The sequence below is a fragment of the Lytechinus pictus genome, chromosome 14, assembly GCF_037042905.1.
Source record: "Lytechinus pictus isolate F3 Inbred chromosome 14, Lp3.0, whole genome shotgun sequence".
NCBI lineage: Eukaryota > Metazoa > Echinodermata > Echinoidea > Temnopleuroida > Toxopneustidae > Lytechinus > Lytechinus pictus.
Genome location: NC_087258.1, coordinates 14,893,301 through 14,917,741, shown reverse-complemented (window position 1 = coordinate 14,917,741; position 24,441 = coordinate 14,893,301). Strand labels below are relative to the sequence as shown.

Here is a 24,441-nt window from a genome sequence, read left to right as displayed (position 1 = left end):
CCTGTGGGTTCGAAGATGGCTAAATAAACCAATCTTCGCCCGAAAAAGTATGTTGCAGTGTAGGCAAGCAAAACGCAGCAGTGGGGCAGGCACAGCGATAGTGCTTGCTCTGTCTTTCCGACACTGGCGTTTTTGTTCTTGCTTGTCCACATGTCTTGACTCGTAGCCCGACACACCAGCCCTAAGTCATCTTATTTCCTTGGGATGAGCTAAATCCGGCCTCCTTAGGGCCCAGTACCCCATCCTTTGCCTCTCGGGCTATGGCCTCCAGGACCATTTTATGAAGTGGGTCCACCGCATGTTCTTCTCCTCCTACATAATAATAAGAAAATAATAGATACACTCGGTGAAACATTGTGACAGAACTTCTGCCTTATTTGGCAAACTGAAAATCCATAGTCACAGCAAGCATATATTTACCCGTTTTCATTCTTACAGCTTTATAACGCAGTGCTGCCATTTTCAAAGTACTCCATTTTCTCTGTATTTTGCTAGAGGGTCGTATGAACCCATGCAGGCGAAGGAGCTCCGCCGCCTTCTCCAAGGTTTTTTGACGAAGTTCTTGAACCTGAAAATTCTGTTGTCACAACAAGCATATATTTACCTGTTTTCATTCTTGCAGCTTTATAACGCAGTGCTGCCATTTTCAACATACTCCATTTTCTCTGTATTTTGCTAGAGGATCGTATGAACCAATGCATGCGGAGGAGCTCCGCCGCCTTCTCCAAGGTTTTTTGACAAAGTTCTTGAACCTGAAAACAGTGTTAACTTTTCCAATATAAGTTTGTTGTGTGGTTCATTTAATCATCAGTTTTATGCAAATGTTGCACATTTAAAGTTCGGTTCTAAATGAGAGTGGCTCTTGACTGCATCTGAAATGTACGTCTCCTTCATTGTCAGATCAATATCTAATGATCTTTTGAATATCCATGCACAAATTAGAGAAAGATGATCTGTTCAAACATTCAAGTTGTCAAAGATTTTATCGTTTGGAAACAAAGTACGATAGCAAGGTTTTGTCCTCATGTTATGCAGGTATTGCATCATATTCGGTCTTTCGGGACTGTCAGACGCCGGAACTCTTGGCTAGCACTGTCAGCGTTGTGCGGCTAATAGCAGCCGGAGAGTATCAGAGCAATCATTGCTCAAATTGATGACGATAACAATTAGCGTAAGAGATCTATATGATACTTTTATACTTAGGAATTGCATCAGAACGTGAGATGTACCTAATATCCATCATATCTAGCATGGAAAATTTGCATACCTTATACCAAAATGTGTCTTTATTCCGTCTGATTTTGAAGCAGCTTGGATGAATACGAAGCAGGAAACCTTTTTGCTAAAACTTTTCGCGGGCCTGGAAAAAGTAAAAACTTTTGCCAAGATTACGTCATCGGGCTCCTTCATTACTATTCAGTTTACGTCATGATGGTTAAATCGCATCATAACTTGACATAGCTTAAAACCAAAATACATACAATATTTTTATGCAACAGAATTTATGTCAACAACATAAAGCTGTGTATGATTTTATGTCATGATCGAGATTTATTTCATCATGACATAAATTTGTATGCAACAGGACCCTGGTGCATTATGTCATACTGATTATGGAGGGTGGGGTGCGGGATGATGTCGCAGTTTATTCCTTAACACTACTCACTTGTGTTCAGACATAGAGTACCATGTCTTGGTTAGATCTTGGTTGGTGTCTGTGATATGCAGGGCGCCGTACATCACAAAGTCATTCGAGCTTCAGCTACCGGTAGGAGGAGGCAAAGGATCAAATAAGGTTAGAGGGGTTTTCATGGGGATGATGATGATGGTGATGATGATGGTGGTGATGATGATGATGATGATGATGGATGATGATGATGATGGTGATGATGATGATGTGGGGGAGGTGGGGGATGTGCAAGATTATGATGATAAGATTAGCAGGAAAAGGATGATGGTAGGTGATGGGGGTGGTGATGATGATCATGAAGATGATGGTGGTGTTGGTGATGATGATGTTGATGATGATGATGATGGTGATGATGATGATGATGATGATGATGGTGATGATGATGGTGTTGGTGGTGATGATGATGATGGTGGTGATGATGATGATGATTTTGGTGATGGTGATGGTGATGATGATGATGGTGGTGATGATGGTGATGATGATTATGATGGATGATCATGAGGATGGTGGTGGTTGTGGTGGTAGTGGTGGTTATGATGATGATGATGATGAGTGATGAGTGATGATGATGATGGTGGTTATGATGATGATTTTGGTGATGGTTATGGTGGTGATGATGATAGTGATGATGGTGTTGTTGGTATTGATGGTGGTGGCAGTGGTAATGCATGCGGTGCAAGTGCCAATGGATTTGGGTTGTGATGATGCAGACAGTAGTGGGGTTGACAATGATGATGGCGAGGAGGATGACAATGATGATGATGTTGTTGATGAGGAAGGGAGTGATTGTGGTGATGTTGATGCTGCTTTTGCGGATGGTGGTGGTAGTGGTGATTTTGATATAGATGATTTTTAGACGTGTTACACATCATATGTGTCTGTTCAGAGAAAACTAAGAACTTGTATCTAAGCAATGGATACTGTCTTGCTTTAAAACGAAATGATATAAATCTGACGTATCCAACCCTCCCACTTCTTTCCGACCTACAGCGTATCAGCTACACCAACCGTTATCCCCAGAGGAGAGTCTTTTTCATCAGATGCAATAGAGATGACTTACTCCAGTTCAAGGAAACACGAATAGAGGTACATCTGAATACACTGTTCAATCTAGTATATTAGGGTGGATGATACAAAATTTATGCAATAACTAAGGCCTTTTTAAAGTTATTATTTACTGTACAATGTTTCATTTTTACTCAAATAATTTTTACACATTTTGGTAATTTACTAGTTTATGTTAATTGTTGTCTTTTTATTTACTCTTGTTTTTTATCATGTTTATCACATACAAACATCCTATAGAAATATTATAATAACAATAATATTAATGATGATAATAGTAATAGATGGGATTTGTAATGTCCAAAATCTATTTTGCAAAGTGCCAAGGCGAACTGAATAATTATTGTAATCAATGAAAAATATGTGAATAAGTGTTTATTTGATAATTTATAATATATCAACAGAACCTAGTTTTGAGTTACAATTATTTAGGTTTGAAATAATTCAAAGTTTTTTTCTTTTTTTTGTCTACAGATTGGTGGAGGAGATGCCTACCCGCTTGGACTTCGCTTTGCACCTTGCCATCAACCTGGTACAGCAGAGATCCTCATCTTCATTAATAATGAGGATGACAAGAATGAAGAGACATTCCAGGTCACTGCTATTTATTCATGACACTCTTGTCGACCTCTGACCTCTGCTGAACTTTGACCTTAGCCTACCTGCTTAGACTTCGTTTTGCACCTTGTCAGCAACGTGGTACTGCGGAGAAGCTCATCTTCATCAGCAATGAGGATGATAAGAATGAAGAGACTTTGCAGGTCACTGCTATTTATTCATGACACCCTGTCATCCTCTGACCTCTGCTGAACTTTGACCTTAGCCTACCTGCTTGGACTTCATTTTGCACCTTGTCAAGTAACATGGTACTGCAGATATGCTCATCATCTTCATCAACAATGAGGATTTATTCATGACACCCTGTCATCCTCTGACCTCTGCTGAACTTTGACCTTTGCCTACCTGCTTGGACTTTTGCTCTAACTTTGCCATCAACCTGGCACCGCAAAGATCCTGATCTTCATCAACAATGAGGATGACCAGAATGAAGAGACTTCGCAGGTCGCTGCTATCTTGTTGACCTCTGACCTCTGTTGAACTTTGACCTTAGCCTACCTGCTTGGACTTCGTTTTGCACCTTGTCAGTAACGTGGTACTGCGGAGATGCTCATCATCTTCATCAACAATGAGGATGACAAGAATCAAGAGACATTCCAGGATCATGGCCTCCACCTACCACCCCCCCCCTTGTCCATTAGTTGATAGGCCAGGTGCTATCCCATAGCATTGTGTATTGCATTCCCTGCTAATTTATCATTTTTGTGCACCTAAAAGAAAATAAAAATATTACTACTTTACCAAATTCAAATCACCTTGATTTTTACTGGCCTACGTCATTCTGGTCTGCTTCTTTTCAGGTACTTTTTTTTAATACTTCAAATGCATTTATTATATGCAGTATGAAATTACATTATACAACTAACATTATCACCTTGTGAATACAATGTACATGTACCAAAAATAAAAGTATTTATAATCATTCCACATTTTGATTGCACATTTGAGAAAAGGCTCAAGTATACTCTAGCACATGTTCAGTGTATGCCAGCTAAGTAAATTTTATGATTAATAGTAACTCATTAGAAAGCTTGAAATTTTCCTTCCATGGCATGAAATATTCTGATCAGGGGAGATCAGCTTCAATATGTATTCTGGTCTCAAAAAATGAAACAGTTTTGATACATGATTTCATTCAATTCAAGATTTGTATGTACTCTACAACCTGTACATGACTTTTTGACATTGTTATGATATCAATGTTTCTAACAATAAAAAAATTATCATCACTGAATATAATGCAGTACATTGCATGCAGAAAGGTTTGAAAGGGAAAATGCAATAAAAATATTTCCTCTTCAAATTATTTTATTTTGAAGTATTGTTATCACAACGAAAACAAAGGTCAACATTCCAATGCGTTGTGCACTGGTTGTTTCTGATGCTACCTTGATACTGGCAAAGACCAAAGGCTCTGTTGTAATTGTTGCTATTGTCACGGAAATGAGGAAGTATGATACATTGATGGTTTGTTAATAAGAGTAAATGCCATTTTAAAAGTGACGTCACATTGTGTGAATGTGGGAATAAAATGAAAAGAAAACATTGATCATGTTCACTAGACTGTGTCTGTGTCTGTTTTGTTCTATTTGAAATGATTTTGTAAATGATGATTTAATTAAAACTCTTCTGCATTTTCACAATTTTCTCTATATATAATGACAAATGACAAAGAATGAATTATATGTAAAGACACTAGCGTACCTAAGGGGGGGGGGGGCAGGGGGGTAGACTGCCCACCTGACGAGTCACAACTCATGCAGGGGACGTATCCCTGCCCCCCCCCCCTGACGAGTCACAACTGATACAGGGGACGTGCCCCCCTTTTTTCTTTTTTCTGGTATATAAATATCCTCCAAAAAATTTGCCCCCTTCTGGGAAATCCTAGGTACGCCAGTGTGTAAAGAGCAATAAAAAGTGGCCCAGAAAAAGAATAAAAAATGTCGATCGATCGTTCAATCAATTGATAGAGAGAGAGAAAGAAATGGTAGAAATAGAGAGGGAGGGAGAGAAAGGGATTGAACAAAAAACATGCAGATAGACTGGCAAAAGTGTCCTCTCTGTTTGTAAATAAATTTCCTTTCCTAATATTCTTTAGCTGTCCTCTGCGCTCATATATTCTTCTCCTCCTCCCCCACCTCCTCCTGCTCCTCCTTTTCCTTCTCCTTCTCCCTTTTCTTCTTATTTAAATAATTATTTCCTTTGGGGGATTCTCCTGTAAATCTCAATTGTGGGGAGCTAGTGCATCTGCAGGAGTCAGCCTCAAATTACACATTTTCGCAACTACTACACAGACGCTTCCTGGAACCTTGAGAATCCATTGTCAAAAGTCCTTCATGACGAAGGAGTCCTTGTCGAAAATCGGTGAATCAAAACAGCAGTGTCGTCCTGGACTAATTACATATTTAAAAATTTCGACAAAGACCTCTCTAAGCTGTTCAATGTGATTTGACGGGCATTTTCTATGGATTTACTGTGTTGTAAAATTCGTCACCTTTGAAATTTCGAAAACTCGCTAATGTTTTCTAAACAGGGTAGAGGCCTGCTATATGAGCATGTATCATTGGCTTGTGATTCTTTACGTTTACAAAGGGATGTTGTGTACATTTCATTAAATAATTATGACATTGATGGATATCCACATGGCCTGGATTTTCAATATGACAGTCAATGCTCTCGCGCCGTACATGTACCAGACTCATTACTTTAGCTAGCAACGTGGAATATTATCATTCAGACTCAAGAGCAACATAACATTGATACAAAACACATTCGGTACCAAAAGCGAACAAAGATTTATGTTGAATAGAATGTTTGCTCAGTGCACCACATGCAATGCGATTTGACTGAGAGCGCATTTGAGAGAAAAGGCGGGCATTCGGGAACAAAGGACCGCGGGATTGTTTCTTTTTTTTTTTTTTTTTTTTTTTTGGGGGGGGTCTCTAATTTTTGTTAAAGGATTGCAATGCACATACGAGTATGATTCTAGTTCCTGTCTAAGTAATGTGATTTCTCCCCTCCCCCAGTAAATTGCAAATTCGTCGACTGCCAACTCGTCCACTCACCGCATGGTCTACTTTCATTTAGTCTAATGCCATTCCGTCCATCAACTTTTCGTCTCAGAACCATTTGGTCCAATAACCTTTTGGTCCAATCATCACTTCGTCTAATCACCAGTTCGTCTATGACCTTTCTTCTCATAACCAGTTGATCTAACCCTAATCCATTTCATTTTCGTTCATTTTGCACAAATCACACTTAGTCCAATTAGGCCAAATGGCATATGGACTAAATGGCTCTTGGACCAACTGGTTATTAGACGAAATGGTGAGTGGATGAATTGGCAATTAGACCACATGGATAATGGACGAACTGATAGTAAACCAAAATGATAGACGAGTTGGCAATTGGACGAATTGGCATTAGACGAATTTGAAATAACCCCTCCCCTTTGCCCCCCCCTCTCTTTCTCTCTCTCTCTCTCTGAGCGTGTTCAATGTTCCTCTCCCGTCTCCATCTCACCTCTCTTTGTTTCTGTCTTGATCCCCGCACTGGTGATCTCTCTTTCCTCCGACCCCCCCCCCCCCCCGACCCCTCCCTCCATCTCTCTCATGTTATCCCTCTTTAGCTCTCGGTATTGTAATAAATACATCGCTTACATAGCCGCATGACATTATGAACAAGTTGATTTAATTTGCCCTGTCTTGTCCATGGAGTGGAATCTCGATTCGAACACAGGGAAACGCGCATCAATTTTACACTCAAAAAGTGAGTCAAGTTTGCTGGTTACTGATTTACGAATTTTATTATCCGATGCATTTCAAAGTAAAATGGTTGAGGCACATAAAACATTTAATAAAATTGTTAGGCATCGAACGTGCTGGATTGTGAGGTACATGGCACCTTTACATGTAGCCTGGACGTATGTAACATGGAAAATAGGATGATAAAATGAAGCCCTGTCAAGGCTGAAAATAATTACGATATGAAGTGCAGATGAGGTAAAGTAACACAGACAAACCTAAGATATGACAATGAAATTTATGACATTTTCAAGTTTTGCATTATTTTATGATCAGTGATACAATTCTACGCATTTCTTCATTCAGGAATATTGATTGATTGATTGATTGATTTTATTTGTCAGGTAACTATGAACAAGTACAAGAAAATATGAACAGAAGTGTATACCTTGACAGGATTGCCCATGAAAGCCGAGATGGCTTATGCAATGAACAAAGATGATAATCACCTCAACACTTGTTCTTTTGTATTTTACTATAATGAAATTATATTGTCCAATTTTATCCACCAAGAATAAACGAAACTAGTGATTTCATGTGTAAGATCATGGAGCTCTATGGTAAAATAATAAGTATATACTGCAACTTATTTTGTTACGAGGGATCGAGGCACATCATACACACATCTATGTAAATATGAAATAATGTTTAATGTATAAATGACATAAGAAAAGTACAAATGGGGACATGGCATCATTAGCCCACCTTCTACATATTCGAGGCGGCATGCATTGTACAAAAAAAAAACACTACAAGGGGTATTGTTTTTGCCAAGTATTACTAAACTTTTAAATTCAATTACTTTTTTACTTCAATTTTATGAAATTTTCAGCGTTTTGTTCTGAATTTTACTGAATTTATTTCGATATAGTCATTTCAGTCTGGAGTACACCTTTAAAAAGTTATAATCGATTAGGCGTATTGATTGCATCTCATCTGCATACCTATCTTACGCCCTCGATCTCTCCCCACTATCTCTCCCTCTCTCTCTCTTTCTGTCCCTAAACTCTCTTTCCTTCTGCGGAGTAACTTTAAATAATAATATTTTAAAAAAATGGGGGGGGGGGTGTTCACTGTAAAAAATAGAAAATAAAATTTTAACCAGCACACTACAAAAACTCCGGTGTTGATTTAACACCAGCCCGGAATCTGTATGTCCACACCAGAGAAGTATTGAAACAACACCAGTTTGGAATCAAACCGATGCTGTTTTGATACCAATTGGTGGTGTATAAACACATATCTGGTGTTAGACTAATACCAAAACCGGTGTTGTTTAACACTTCTCTGATGTGGACATATATAGATTCCGGGCTGGTGTTAAATCAACACCAGAGTTTTTGCAGTGCACGGGGGTAATTATGTGTCCAACCAAAACCGGGGCAGTATTTTACCCAATGCGGGAATTATATTGTCCAGTAAGATTTAAAAAAAAATATGCAGCGAATTACTTTAGAATGTGCAAAATTTTCATTCCACTAGATAAATAAAAATGCCCAATGTTAGTTGGACACATAATTACCCTCATGGAGCATTTTTACACAATATTTTTTTAGAGTGGCGTTTGCCTGGGCTCAACTTCCAGTCGAACCCCCCCCCCCCCAAAAAAAAAAAAAAAAGAAGAGGCAAATGCAAATGAACCAACCACAAATCCGTAATTAACGTCAACAAATTCATGCGTGTTTCAGCGTCAGCATATCAGGGAACAGTTTCGCAATCACTACGCAGGCGTTTTCTGGAACGTTGAGAATCTATTGTAAAAATCCCCGGCATGGCAAAGCAGCCATAGTCGAAAATCGGTGAATCAAAAACAGCAGCGTCGTCCTTGACTCTTGACAAACGATTAATTTGCAATTTTTCGTCAGCTTCGAAGCTTAATTAAGACAATCTACCGGTTCACTAAATTTTCGACAAAGACCTCTAAGCTGTCGATTGTGATTTGACGAGCATTTTCAAAACATTTACTATACATATTTTGTAGAATCCGTCCCAGTTGAAATTGCGAAGACTCGCTATTATGTCAAGTTCCACGGTCCGGGCCATGAGGCGGGCTGAGGCCCGGTTAGTAAAACTTGTTAAAATAACATTAAAAATGCAATTAACAGTCTAATAAAACTACTGAAATCATGCGATCTGATTGGCTGATAGTGAACTTGTCATAGAGCTTGTGCACTTGCTATAATTTTTTTTTATAAAACGGGGCCCATGCATGCGCGATTTGAATTTACCCTTTTACTGAAAAATGACCACCCCCCCCCCTTGGTTTATTAAGCTTATTGTTATCGGAAATGTGTATTCTGTTTTGATTATTTCTGCAATTCCTAAGGATTATTATTTTAATCGTTATTGATTAGAAAAAGATTGTTCTCTCACTTGTCTTTCAATAAGCAGTGCCTTTTCAAAAGTATTATTATCTTGCCCTTCTGGTCCGAATACGAAATGACACCATCATTTTTCACTACCTCGGTTTCCATTATAACTTGTCAACAACTGAGCCCAATGAGGTTATAGGCATCATGAATACAATAGATTCGCTGAGAGAGCGACCGGATAGCGACCCACAACACGTATATTAATATCGAAATCCATTATCAAAGAGCGGGCAAAAAATAATGATAATAAATGGGGGTTGAGTTGCGGAGCTGGAATCACACGACAAAGGGCACTAAGATGGAATTGTTATAAACGGAACGACACGCGTTCGAATTACAATTGAAAGCCGGGCGCCATGCGATAGGGATTTGAAGTGACAGAATCATTAACGTTTCCATCTAAGCTAGTTTAATTCTTTAACGCTCTTGTTGCAACTGTCCTTGTTTTCGTCGTCGTCTAGATTTATTTCGTTGTTGAACCACAACCAAGAAAATGTACCAGGAAGTGGTCGTTTTATATTACGCTTAGGAATACTTCCTTCGCCCCAATGCAAGTCGATGATGAGCTTTGGGTTTTCACGGCACTGTGAGGTTTTTTTTTAATAACCATCGAATACAGCTAGCTAGCAGACGGCTACAGGCGACGAACAAAAGGCGCGCGGTCTCATATTTTCATCTTGGCGGACGCCTGGAGGGGCTGAACGTGTTTCTGACGAGCCTCCAAGAACATTTTGACTTATTCAATTCCATGAGAAGGACTCCATGCCGGAACATCACTCGTAAGTAAGCTCTTCTAATTTTCTTTTTATTCTGTAGTGTAAAGTCATGATATTGAAATGTATTCGTTATGGAGGTTCATAATCTGTAATCCATGTTTTTAGTGGGGGAAATGTGCAGTGTTCCATATATTTATTGATTAGAATTTCGCTGTTATATGACCTCAAATTACTATATGTTTTTGTTCATAAAAAAAAATAGGTGATGTGCTTTCATGTAGATGCACCTGACAATGGGATATTTTGTAAATTCATTTCAAATTCATGATTGTACCATTACTATCAGACTATATGCTGTAATTATTGAATTACCGGTAGACGCTATTATGTTTTTCTTTTCTTTCTATACGAGAATGCATGCATGCATGCAGGCAAATTCTTGCAATAAAGTTTCTGAATTTGTGATTTTCAATTGTTTTAAATTACGCCTATTTGAAATTGATTTCCTTATTTTCAATATGTAGCTAAATGCTACCCAAACCCAGCAAAGTTATTGATCCATAAAATATGAACCAGGAAAATGATTCACATTCCAGTGATCATGGTGACAGGCAAATAATAAATTAATAGTTTAATAAAAAAAAAAATTACGTTCCCAAATTCTATTGATGCTATTTTGACAGGAGGGGATCATCTTTTAATCACATTGATTATGAATGGTTTGAAACATAACTTGTTCCGTTGACGACATAAATTTCATATTTCAAACACGACTTTTGAACGTAGGCACTTTATTCGTCATAGTTGGAATTAGAAAACTTTGCACTGCACTCGTGGACACTCTTTCCCAAATTATGTCGTATTTTAATTCACGATGGGCCTTAAACAATATAACGAGAAAAAGGTAATTTTATTTTGTGGCAAATCCACAGCCTATACTTTATATAGGCCTATCTTTTCGTAGTATAAAGTCTTTTTCAAATGCTGTAGTCCCATCTCATCGCTTCAAAAGCATGGTAAATTTAATCTGAACAAAATCAATTTATCTTATTCGTCCTTGGCAGCTGTCGAGTCTATTGAGTTATATGGTAATTTCATAGTTCATCGTGCGCAAAATAGTGTATTCGCATTATGCCTGTATACACCATCATGCATTTTATGAGTAAATGAGATGTATACCTCGTGTGGAAGATCGAGTTATGATATTAAACTTCTTTCCCCTTTTTCAATAACCCCACCTTCTTCTAGCTCCTGACCCCCCCCCCCATCCCATCTTTCCAAACACTTTTCTTTGTAGGGTGTCACGGGATTGCCTATAGCCGATAAGTTTCCATTCTTGGTTATGATTATTAATACTAATGATAATAATTACGATACTGATAATCAAAATAATAATGATAACTTTTTTTATTCGGAGAGAGTTAGGGGTTGAAAAGGGTCGGGGAACTTTAAAGAGATTGTTTGGTTGGCTATAATGTTTGATGTTGGCCCTCTATGGTGTTCCAAGTGGCAACTACTAGCCATTAATGATGTATCTTTTGTTTTTGTATAGCATGTTATAATAATGCATGCAGTAAATATTTAAAGCGCACCATCTTTCAGAAAGATTCTACCCTTGGTGCAAGGAAAAGACATGACGTCACGAAAAGTGATATAATTCTTTTAAAAAAGACATTCAATGACAACAATCTAATATATACAGTACAGACATATTGTATATCACCCATTTTTATCTATTGTGGTTTTCACTCGGCCGTAAATAAATAATCATGATTCATCGTCTCATCGATATATTCTGCGTCATAAAATGTGACCTCGATTTCCTTTTACACTAAATCAATAAACAGATATTGTCAAACGTGTAGATTATGATTATAGGGAAATATGTATGTTGAGCAATATCACTGATTCAATTCACACTTGATCTCATTTTTTTTTTTGGATTGGAGGGGAGAGACTCAAACTTGATTGGAATATGTGAAGCCCCCCCCCCCACACTCACACAAGAACTAAGTTTCAGTTTTTGTTTGCGAGAGAATTGAACGATCTAGCGAGAAAATATTTTCATAAGAGAAAACCTTAGCATTCTGTACACGTTATGCAATCGGATAAACGTGTAATGTGATTTTTGATGGACCTCCTCCGAAGAAAAGAATCTATTGCATGTTTCCGATTCAGTGTACCAGTCGAGCGAGAAAACTGGATATTTTCAAATGAAATTAGTATTGTGACATAGGTAGGCCTACACTTATTTTCAATTTATAAAATGCACGACGGAATAAAATAATAGACAGAGCTTGTGAGCATTCTCCTAGTTAAGCAACAAGTCTTAAACCGAAATTTTAGAGAGGTGTTTTTAGTTTTCGGGGAGATGGGCAAGCTTTTTGCATTTCTGCTCACCACCCCCCCCCCCTCTCTCTCTCTCACTCTCATATATTTTGTTGATGCGTACTGAATGCAAGTCTAGCATTGGTTTCGCGTTTTAATAGTATATTGTAAGACGATTAAAATGATCATTGGTCAGAATAGTTAATCTCTTGGTATGTGTCCGGTCGCAACTAGAATGTTGGTAATTAATAACCGATAATTTCGGTGATTTTGATATTTTTGTTTTTAAATCAAGAATGTCAGATATATGATTACTCCGTTTTTCATGGGGACGTGCGCCCCTCCCCTTCGCCTGGCAGATCCTCGCCCCCCTTAATTCAAACTCATGGATGCGGGAAGAAACTGAACAGACTTGTAAATGTAATATAGTCCCAGGTCCTGGTGTATTACGTTCACACTGTTAAACACTGTATTAAACTCAGCGTGAAATCATATTCACATTATCAAATTCGAGCATGTTTTTTGTTAAGGGTGCGAATTCCAATTGCAAATTTTGAGTAAAAAAATCAAATGGTACGATGAGGTTACATCACTGCATGCTGTCGTGTGAATAAAACTACACACTAGAAAAATTCGACTGCTTTGAAATCATGACGTACAGATGGGGGTTGGGAGCCTCCCCCCGAAAGTTTCTCAACATAGAAAAAAATAGAAAAATAAAAGAAAAGGAAAAAGGGCGACATAACTTTATTTGAATGTTATGTCATAATCTTTACCAAGATTCGATGACTGTAATAAAAAAGGTCGGAAACTGATTGATTGATTGATTGACTGACTGACTGACTGACTGACTGACTGACTGACTGACTGACTGACTGACTAACTAACCAACTGACTAAAGGCCACTGCATACCTTGCGACTGCATGGTCGACGATCCAATTTTGGAACAAGTCTCATTTTCCTTATTTTCTGAAAATGTGAATGCAATTAACTTTTAGAATACTAATACCGAAATCTTATATGATCGCAACCCTATATTCTGGAGTAAATTTCAAATTCGTTTAAAATCGTTGGCTGTCGCACGATTGCTGTGACATCATTGCGATTAGATATTTGATTCACACTTATTCTATCAAGAATGGTAGTATTGCCATGAATCTGATTGGGTGTAATTTATGATTATCTAGAAATTTGCAGACTTAATTATTCCATCTAGAGATTCGGCACAAATGACACGACGCTTTAGTCCAAATGAATCGGGTCTCAGACCAATCGCAAGGTGTGCGATGGCCTTGATTGACTAACTGAATAAATGAATAATGTATTATGATGAATGAATGATAGGCCAAATGAACGAATGAATTTATACAGGTGAAGGGATACCAAAGGGGAGCAGTCCCCATGAGTGCAACCAACGTCATGGAAAACATTTTAAATGTGAATTAAAAGAGGGTATGGTACGCTGAAAGGTCGCGATATTGTTAAAAACCTTTTTGTGAGTCATGTAAGAGTAAACAATTATTATATTCTACAATACCCTTTATTTGAAATCATCCAGTTTGATCCGTTGATGTATGCAGTCTTTATGCACAGACCTTTGGTGTTCCCAATTCCCATAGTGCATAATGCAGAGTCTGAAGTAGTGAGACTAGATTTGTGGCTGCCTTGACAAAGACAGAGAATGTCTCGTCTTCACTTTAGGACATGCTATAGTTGATAAAAAAGTGTCAAATTTGAGTCTGTGCTTGAAGACTATTATAGATGGGCATAGTAACGTAGTCTGTTTTGGATTATTGAATATATCACGATCATCATTATCATTGACAGTTATTCATTTTTTCTCCCACCCTCTTCCTTTCATACGTTTACATGTCGCAGTCATACCAATGAAAATGAGTCCAAACAGATCGATGATATGTCATTGCAAATAACGTAACAATTTTGATCAATCTGGTTTCGATATTGTTGATGTGACTGTTGCAAACATGATGGATGAAGAATGCATCGAATCATGGCTTGACTGATGCAGTCCCACCAACGACCCGACTACGTAAAAAAACCATATATATCATTGGATCATGGCCGCACGCAGATTTTTTTTTGCCCAGGGGAGAAGGATCGACGCATAAATACTTTCGAAGAGAAATTCAAAAGCGAGGGGGCGAAGAGCCCGAGTTTGTCCATGGGGCTATTTTTTATTTTCTAAAGTGGAATTGAAAGATTTCGTGAACATTTTGGGTGAATTTTTGACAATTTTCAGTTAAAAATTGTTAGTAGGCCCTATTCACATTTCTGGGGGTGGGGTAATAACTGCTCCCCCTTCCTAACCGCTGCGTATGGTCATGCATTGGATAGGACATTCTATTTGGTCCGTCTTGAGTCGGTTTCGCTGGTATAACTGGGACGTTAAAAGGCGGTTCCATGACATTTTCTCCGGCGACAAACACTCCGATAGGAAATATGCTCGTTAAGCCAAACATAAATTCTAACCTCCAAAACTAAATGAACACTAATTCTTATCGTTACATTATTCTGAACCAAAGACTCTGTTACAATCCTAACTCTAACCCTATATTCCGTTTGAGATATTAAGACCGGAGCAAATTAATGTCACAGGAGCAACTATCGTGTCACTGAAAAAAGAAGTGCCTATATTACTTCATAGTGCACATAAGGGGCATAACCAGAGGTTTTTTTTCGTTTCTATAGGGGAGGGGAGGGGGGGGGGTGAGGGGGCAAGCCAAATAGGTTCACAATTAACCCAGACACCTCTAGCCTACTTTCTTCATTCTTCTTCCCCCTTCTTCCCTGCTTTTTATAAAAAAATCCAAATATTTGAATATCATAGGGGTGTGTCTTGTAACGCCACCCTGCATGTGTACATTAAAAACTGGTAATTCATTGAACAATTGTTATAACCATTCATTATTATTACTGTTATTATTATTTACTACTACAACTACTACTACTACTACTACTACTACTACTACTACTACTACTACTACTACTACTACTACTATACTACTACTACTACTACTACTACTACTACTACTACTACTACTACTACTACTACTACTACTACTATACTACTACTACTACTACTACTACTACTACTACTACTACTACTACTACTACTACTACATGTACTACTACTACTGTATTACTTGCTTAGCGACACCTAAGCCTGTATGAGTGACGAAAAGCGATCTGAATCACTTTGACCCACAGGTCTCTCCTCCCGATCAGTGTGCAATTTACGATCAATTATGTTCATTACTATTTATTTATTTATTTATTTATTATTCATTCATTCATTAATTTATTCATTCATTTATTTATCGATTTATTTGTTTGTATATTCATTCATTTATTCAGTCAGTCATTCTTGTTTTAAACTTATTAACTGATCAATTAATTAATTATCTATATTTTAATTATTTATCAATTTTATATTATATCTATTTATTCATTTATTTATCTTTACATAGCTATTTGTTCATTTGTCTTTTTACTTATTTATCTATCTATTCATCTAATATTCATTGATTCATTCTTTAATTCAGATGAGTACATAAAAGCCTGTTCTATTCGAATACATTCAAACTAATGCATCGACACGAGAAATGGTGTACTTTTGCATTATACTCTATCGACTGGAATTTGGTTTCATTTGAATTACATAAATCATCGTGGACAGAGATGGAGGGTGGCTGTTTGATTATCTCCATCTATTTAATTATAAAATAATCACAGGTGCAACAAAGATCATGCAGTTAAATCAAATTTATAGTCCACTGTCATACTACTGTACTAAAGAGAAGAATTTAGTACTATCCACGAACTGGCGTATATGACAACAGATAATCCTATTAATCAACTAAACATCCCCCTCAGTTTTCATTTCATTATTTTGATATGGAAGGAGGTCGCAGTCTCGTTAATTATAGAAACGTGCTTTTAATTTGACACGACTCGACGCACACAGAGATCAACATAATTGTTAATTCATAAGTCATTCCGGTTTATTGTCGGGGCAAAGGATGGAAGCCCGGAGCCCGGCCCGGAGTGCTTTTAATTTCGTATTTGAGCTTGGTCGTGAAGTCGCGCTATAGTCATGAACCATGATAATTAATTTGATTAATGATATACTGGCGATCTATGTATTGCGGGTACAGGCCTATTCATGATTTGATAAGCCAATATCCTTATAGACATTGGACATGGATAAGCATTCGATTTAGGTGCGTTTTGGTTTTGCGATAGGATTAAAAAAATATCAATGTTATTTATGAAAATGTGATGACCAATCGTTTATAAATTTTGCGTTTTTAGACGCCACATAATGTTGTTCATCGTATGATGTGGAATTGAGGGATTAACTGTGTATCTCAAATTCCGAAATCAAATACATGTAGGCCCAAACGTTCGGTTTCTTTCTCTGCCATAGGTCTTTAAAGATATCTTACCCCCCTCATCATTCTTGTATCATAATAATATGTAATTATGCAAATTTCAAGAAGAATTACTTAAATTTTATGTTTCATTCTGGAAATTACAAATTAAATTTGTTGTATTTTTCATTTCGTGTAGAACATAAGAAACTTAAGGAAGAAAGGAAACACAAAAAGTTGAAAAATGATTCATCAAAATTGGGAGTAGCCGAACCGCCGAACCGAACGGTAGTTCGCCGAACATGGCACTTCCGAACCGAACAGAACCGAACCGAACACTAAGACTCGGTTCGGAAGTTCGGCAAAAAAAAAAAAAAACGGCTTTCAGCTAATAAATTTATAAGTTTACACCCTTTCTAATCATTATATTTGCGCATTCTCTATTTAATCTTCTTTGCAATTGTATTATGGAAGTATGCGCTTATTTTGCGGTTACTAGATTTTGTTTTCATTTTCATGTTGACATTGTGGTTTTTACGGCCCTGATTAAGAAAGGAGATCCGATGAATGATGTTGCGCGAGCTTGCGCTATAATCATTTTACTGGCTTTCATCATCTCTCGCTCTGTGGCCGAATCGCCGAAGCATGGTAAAGAAAACCAAAACTGTATGTGTCACATGTGTTCATTGGTTAAATCTAATTATCTAAAATATTGTTGTTTTTAGGTGGCGAACAAGATTCTTGTTTGAAAATCTTCAAAGTATTTTGAATGAACGAGCTCAATAAACTGAAAGTGAAAGATGAAGTACCATTAATATTACGAATTACGATACGATGTGATTAAGATCGTAACTCGTGTATTGTTGCGGCGGAGAATAAAGATCTGATTGAGGTGATTGACATTATTATTGAGGTGTCGGCTCGCTACTGTCTAGTTTTCATGATTTTAGAGAGAAGTAAAGAGTTTTGAAAACGAGAGATCCAGTGAAAGTGGGAAATAAAGTGAGTGACTGTTAGAGATGGAAAGGAGAGACGCAAAACAAATAATATAGAAATGAGATGAGGTGAAGTTATCTTTTTTATTATTAACAATCAGATGAAAATAAAAATCAAACACTCATGAATGATTACGGTAAAGCATATAGCAAGATCCCCTTCCCCTCGTTGACAAGTTGAATGAAGATAAAGCCATGCGGAAACATTCATCTCTTGGGGGAAAATGACCCCCAATCTTTACTCTTTTTTTCCTTTCTTATCAACTTCTCAAATTAACCATAAACAATGCGATGATCACTCTACTCCCCCTGTCCCATTGCAGTCGTAAAACTTTGCATCCCACTTGGTCTGTATGTTCATGGTCGAATGAAATCTGACCAATGAAATCATAGAAATCTCGGGAATTGCTCTTCAATCAGTGAGCTGAGTTTCGCGAGCAGACAAAGCACGTGGCTGCATGTACCGATACGACAATCAGCGACATGCGATTGGTGGTTTAGTTCACCCATCGAGCCAATTAGCGAAAGGCGCATTACATAAGCACGCTTTCTTCGACACGCCCCTGGCCCTACTATGCCTACAGTTCAGTGCACTGGCGCTGGCATGGCCGCCTCGTATGTGATGCCAATCACGTTTGGCCGGACTGTACTAGTATATATAAATATTCATGAGCTCAGAGTCCCGCTACAAGGCCGGGGACTGCATGCGCTGGAGTGCGAGCGTAGTTAATTTGGCAAGTATCCAAAGTGTGGTCCAGGTATGGACGACTAGGAAGAGTCGCCATTTTAGAACTGTGAGTTACCCAATAAATATGTCATCAGATAATCAAATTCGAGATAACAGTTGATTCGTTGAGCGCTATAACTTTCATAGTCTCATGTCAACAAGATAGAGATAAAATGGTTTGATGTGACAGAGGTACACGCGAGCACATGCAGTCAATCAAGTACAAATTGTCTACCGGTACGCTACGTATACCTGAATGAACTATAGCTTTATCAGTCTATCATTACCGAACCCCGAACCGAACCAATGTTCGGCAAATTTCTGCCGAACCTTGCCGAACCGAACCGAACCCGAACATGTACTCTATATGCAAAATGTCAACGATTGGATCACATTAATTTCAAACATTTAATGTTAAAGTACTCCATACAAACACATGCCTCTATAAAGATTCGTGTCATTTTTTCCCGAATGATGTCATAAAAGCTAAGAAGATGGTGCGCGGTAGCGTTCTCACGCATAAGAAGAATTCTCTGAGCAATCGCCATCACGAATCGGAAGCTCCCTCATATAATAAGCCTGCATATCTTTCATAACTTTTCATCTCTGTTGTATGTTCACAGAAAATTCTGTCATCACTCTACGTTGGCAACAATATGTGACTTAACACCAAAAGCCAAGCTGTCACTTTCTCAAGTAGAACCACCGGTTTCATTCGTACCACCTCCGAAAATACAATCAACCATCGAATCGACACCAAGGGACATGTCAAGTGACCACTCACCTTGCTGTTTCCCTGTCGCTGATTGGCTAGACTATACATTCAGCGTACTGAGCATGCGCATCGGCGGATACAAAGAACTCGGGGACGAGTCGCCGCAACACCGCACGCTCAACATCCGTTTCCACGACGACGACCGTGAGTGGGTGGAACGGTATCTTCGGCCGGTGGTCCAGGAGCAGTTGCCATTCTTCAACGCGGTCACGTACGGCGACAAGACGTTGCACCGGGACGCCTTCGTCTTCGATCACTTCAAAGACGACCTCGAAGTGAGCTTCAAGACCGTGTTCGTCGTGAGCAAGTCATCTCTGGACGATGCCGACTTCGTATCCATGGTGCGGCAATCGTTTCATCACACCAACCGCGTCAAAATGAAGAAGGTACTTCTGCTTTTCATTGACCCTCCTGAAGTATTGGCCCTTCCGTACGGCGTCAAGTATTACGTGGACAAACATATGCCGTACCTGGTTTGGCAAGAGAGTGGAAGGAAAAGGGAATATTTTTGGAAAAAGTTTGTCAAGTGCATATCGATAAATAAGAGATTGGTGTCTCCTCTCCCTGAGAGGTGCTACCTTCATTCCCCATGGCGCCAGTAGGTCAAGCCCGAAGACTGAGAGAATAACCTTTCCCATTATGGACCCGAGACAATCAGGACAATGGCCCGTATTCTGGAGTCCACACTCTTGAAACAAATTAGTCAAATTGACTAGATCAGAAGTCAGATCAGCTGGATGTAAGTGATATGTCTATTCACATTTCTGACGTATTATAGTATACAAATATACAATGACACTCGAGGATCTGGCTAAAACTATTCGCATCGAAGGAACATCACATAGTACTATTCTCCCGAGGGCCATCGGCCCGAGGGAGAATAGTACTAACTTTGTGAAGTTCCTGAGTGCGAATAGTTTTAGCCTGTTCCGAGAATGGGTCATTGTATATTTGTTTTATATCCCTTCCACTCATACCATTTTACAGTGAAACGATTTTTAATAAGTCGATATAGAACAATCGTTGAGAAAATAATAAGTCTTGCCGTATGGATCGTCTGTTCAGCGAGCGCACCTGGTTAGTGCAGCTCGCCGAAAGTTTCCCGTGGCATGCAGTAGAGAGTACCGTTGGGCTGAGCAGCGCTCTGCTCGCATCGCGTCGCACAGCTCGCGAATCGAGTAGGGGGCGGGGTCAAAAAACGTATAGTTCACCTTTTCCCTAGGGAAAAAATGGACTATGCGTGACGTCAGCAAGGAAAATGAACTATTTCATGGCAAACGTTTTTCGTAGTAAAACTATTCTTTTTCTCCTTGTGTACACTCTCAATACAACAATCTTAAGTAAGGGATATAATAAGAAATAACTATGTTGTAGTAAAATACGACTATGTAGAAAATAGTCAAATATGACTAGAATAACAGTTGCACAGAGCTGACCCGATTAATAGTCATTTTGACTGATTTGTTTTGAGATTTCAGTCAAATTTAGTCCTTGACCCAGCTGCATGTGCTAAAGTTACCATGGTTACAAGATGCCGAAATGTCAAATTTATGTGTTTTTTCTTTCGTTCACTCCATGGTGAGAAAAATGTAACTATATTCTAAGACAATTATTATGACAATAATTATGAATGATTAAGGTGTCAAGCGAACACTGGCAAACCGAACCTTTAAGTTTGTGCTTATACCTTTAAAGAGATTTGTTTGGAAAATGTAAAGCAGGTAAGGGCGGTGGATTGATTTTGAAAGTGGGGGGGGGGGGGGGGCGCTGGACATGCATAAAATCACAATTCGATTGTCCTCTTAACATTTTTACACGTTTGCTGAATGAGTGGGGTTAGGTCCTCCTGCGACCGACCCCCCATGTTCCGCGGCCCCTGTATAGTTAATCCACCACTAATTAAGACCATGCAGAGTTTAAAATAACCCAAATTCACAATACGAGCCTATAATGTTCCGTTGTTTCCTCTTTGAGCGATTCAATAGTCAGTTAGTTGGGCTTATTTGATTTTCGAGAATGGAAAAAAATGAAGAATACTCAGTTCCAAGTTCACTAAACAACATTCGAGAATGGATATAGGCCTATTGCGTCGCTCTTCATTTTAATATGTATAATGTAATATGCCATCCACAAAAACCGCGCGTTTTTTTTTAATAGATTAGTTTGCCTATCTTGCCAAAATACTGTGCACATTTCATGTCTAAAATTAACATTGTCGGATTTATCCTTTTTAATGGGATTTAGACGAGCACATTAAAATAAATAGTGAAAAGTTATATTTTTATAACTGTTCATAAATTCAGTCATTATTTAATGTTACCACTATTTTTAAGACAAGACATTATGCAGATAAGTAAATGTAAATCATTTTTGATGGCGCAGAATAATGACCACATTTGGCAAATGTGCAATTTTGAAGTGATATACGTTAAAATTACAGTATTTTAACATGCAATCTATTTTATTTGAAAAAAAATACAGATGTCAGGGTGAGGGGAGGAAATTCAAATATTAATGAAAGATGTCATTTTTATTAATAAATATTCTAGTTGAAGAAGGAGAGGAAGAAGAAGTGAGAGTTATGCGGAAGAGAAGAGGAAGATAACAAAATTTTCATCGGGGTGAACTTCCCCTTAAAGGAAATTGTGTCAGTATAGTGGATACAAAATTATCACTGCCTGCACGTTGTATTTGAGCATCATTTTCATGAGTTGATTTTTATGGAAGACCATGTAAATGTCTTTAATGCTACTTCGTTAATTTGCTATGCACTGTGCTCATGTGGTATAATACCAATGAAACAGTTTCTGTTTCAAAGCAAAATCATGCAGAACTATATGTATTCATTCACCTTGTATCTATTAATGTAGATCAATGCGACTTTGTATTCTAATGAAAAATAAACTTGAATGCTTTTTAACATTGTATTTCATTGCATTTTTATTCAGGTATGTAAAGGGAGGCAATATAATTTCAATAATTCATTTTTTATGTGGAATTTTGATGACGTAAACGATTGGATGCATTTCCACTCAATGAAAACAGATCTTCTCGGCTCGATCCATTTCGGGTCTACTATCAGATGGTCTAATTATAATTCTCATTTGGAACAACACCATCCCACCATCAGTTGCACTAATATATACCTGAACACTCATTATTGACCCGTATTCAGAAGTCAGGGGAGTGTTTCATCAACATTTACATCCGACAAGTTGTCAGATCTGACATCTTTCTCTGATGTTGATTGGCTGAGAGGTACTGTTACTATGGTAACTGTCGGATAAAATGGGACTTGTCGGATAAAACGTCCGACAAGTCCTTTCATGAAACGCCCCCCCAGGTTTACTTAGACCGTGGTCTAACTCTGTGCAAAAACTATGGAAAGCCAAATTTGTCAAAATTGTCCTTATTTCTTATGTTTACTGTGCTCTTTCTTAACTTAAAGGGATGGTCCAGGCTGGAAATATTTATATCTCAACAAATAGAGTAAATTTCAAAAAGCAAAATGCTGAAAATTTGATCAAAATCGGATGACAAATAGCAAAGTTATTGAACTTAAAAATTTGCATTACTCCGTCTTATTCATTAGGTGGACTGATGATGTCATATTCCCACTTATTCTTTTGTATTTTATTATATTATGATATTAGGTTTATTCAAATTGTTTCTACCAAGAACTAAAACAATTGGATTGACAACTGATTAAGTGCATTGGTTATTTATTGCCGCAACTTGTTTCATCATAATGTAGACACATCACTTACCATTTACACATGTATGAAAAAATGAAACATTTATGATTTCATGTAATAACATAAGAAAAAGGAAAGTGGGGATGTGACATCATCAGCCCACCTAATGAATATTCATGACGACGTGCATATCATACTGTTTTCACAAAATATTGATGAACTTTAATATTCAATAACTTTGTTATTGGTTATCCTATTTTGATGAAATTTTCAGCATTTTGCTTTGTAAATGTTACTCTAATTAGATATAAATATTTTCAGCCCGGACCATCCCTTTAATTGTGAATGGTGAAGAAAGCTATCTTATTCTATCTTCCGAAACACTTAGGAATGATTTGAGCGATAAATGAACTGATACATTGAAGTTCTATACTGTTAGATATTTATGCAAATATTGGCTATCCATAATTAGACCACAACTTTAAACCAGAGTTTAAATTAAACCCGGCTTCAGAATAGGGGCCAATAGGTATTACTGAGCCCATGTGTTCTGATTTCCACTTATTATTTTTGCACTTTTGTCAAATGAAATCTGGTCCATAGACAGTTCATCTAATTAAAATGAATTCATAGATTTATTTATTTTCCGTCTATAAAAAGTGCAAACAAACATTACAAAGTCGAATAAACTCCTCAAAAAGTTAGGAAATCTGACTTTGATCGTTAATTCCTCCTCAGTTTTAGTAAATATCAATGTGTAATTAATATCAATGAATAGACCCTGCATGATATGATAATGGTTCACATGGAGGTGCAGTGCCTTGAAATGTGGGGCAAGGTCAAAATTCAAAAGTAGCAAAATGACACAATATTGAAAGTGACTGTTCTTTTTTCCGTGGTGATTAGTGAGATTCTCAGCGGTTTCTTTTGTTTTCATGCACCTTAACATCAACATTAACATGGAATCAAACACACCTCTGCACAAGCAAACACATACAAACAAACAAGCATGCATGGGCATTTCAAACCATGTTATCTCACATAACCATCACTACATAAACCACAACAAAACATCAGAAATGAAGAAGCAGGGGCTTGATTTGAATGGATTTTCATCTCTATTGACACAGACAAAAGAATCATGTTCTTTATTGACCTTCATGACCATTTCTGCTTTTGCAGCTTTTCAATTCAGACCTCATCCAACACGTTTGAATCCTGCTCTTTTCGTGATGGCATGATCATAACAAACATGGTATCATTTT

General features: G+C 37.8%; 2 protein-coding genes across 4 annotated transcripts in view; both read left to right on the top strand.

Moving 5' to 3' along the window:
- The window catches only part of LOC129275803 (nephrocystin-4-like), a 45,937-nt gene extending 41,015 nt beyond the window's left edge, over positions 1–4,922 (top strand). For both annotated transcript variants that reach the window (XM_064109372.1, XM_064109371.1), the window contains 3 exons: positions 1,677–1,795; positions 2,681–2,776; positions 3,230–4,922. In XM_064109372.1, coding sequence (XP_063965442.1) covers positions 1,677–1,795; positions 2,681–2,776; positions 3,230–3,370 — 356 coding nt within the window. In that variant the 3' untranslated portion in view covers positions 3,371–4,922. The remainder of the gene's footprint in view (positions 1–1,676; positions 1,796–2,680; positions 2,777–3,229) is intronic.
- A 4,904-nt stretch (positions 4,923–9,826) lies between these two features.
- The window catches only part of LOC129276198 (solute carrier family 25 member 35-like), a 34,514-nt gene continuing 19,899 nt past the window's right edge, over positions 9,827–24,441 (top strand). Inside the window, exons 1-2 of one of the 2 annotated variants that reach the window (XM_054912608.2) lie at positions 9,827–10,327; positions 19,330–20,220. In XM_054912608.2, coding sequence (XP_054768583.2) covers positions 10,311–10,327; positions 19,330–20,083 — 771 coding nt within the window. In that variant the 5' untranslated portion in view covers positions 9,827–10,310 and the 3' untranslated portion in view covers positions 20,084–20,220. Of the gene's footprint in view, positions 10,328–19,329; positions 20,221–24,441 lie in introns of those variants that run through there. The other variant, XM_064109328.1, reaches the window with a different exon arrangement.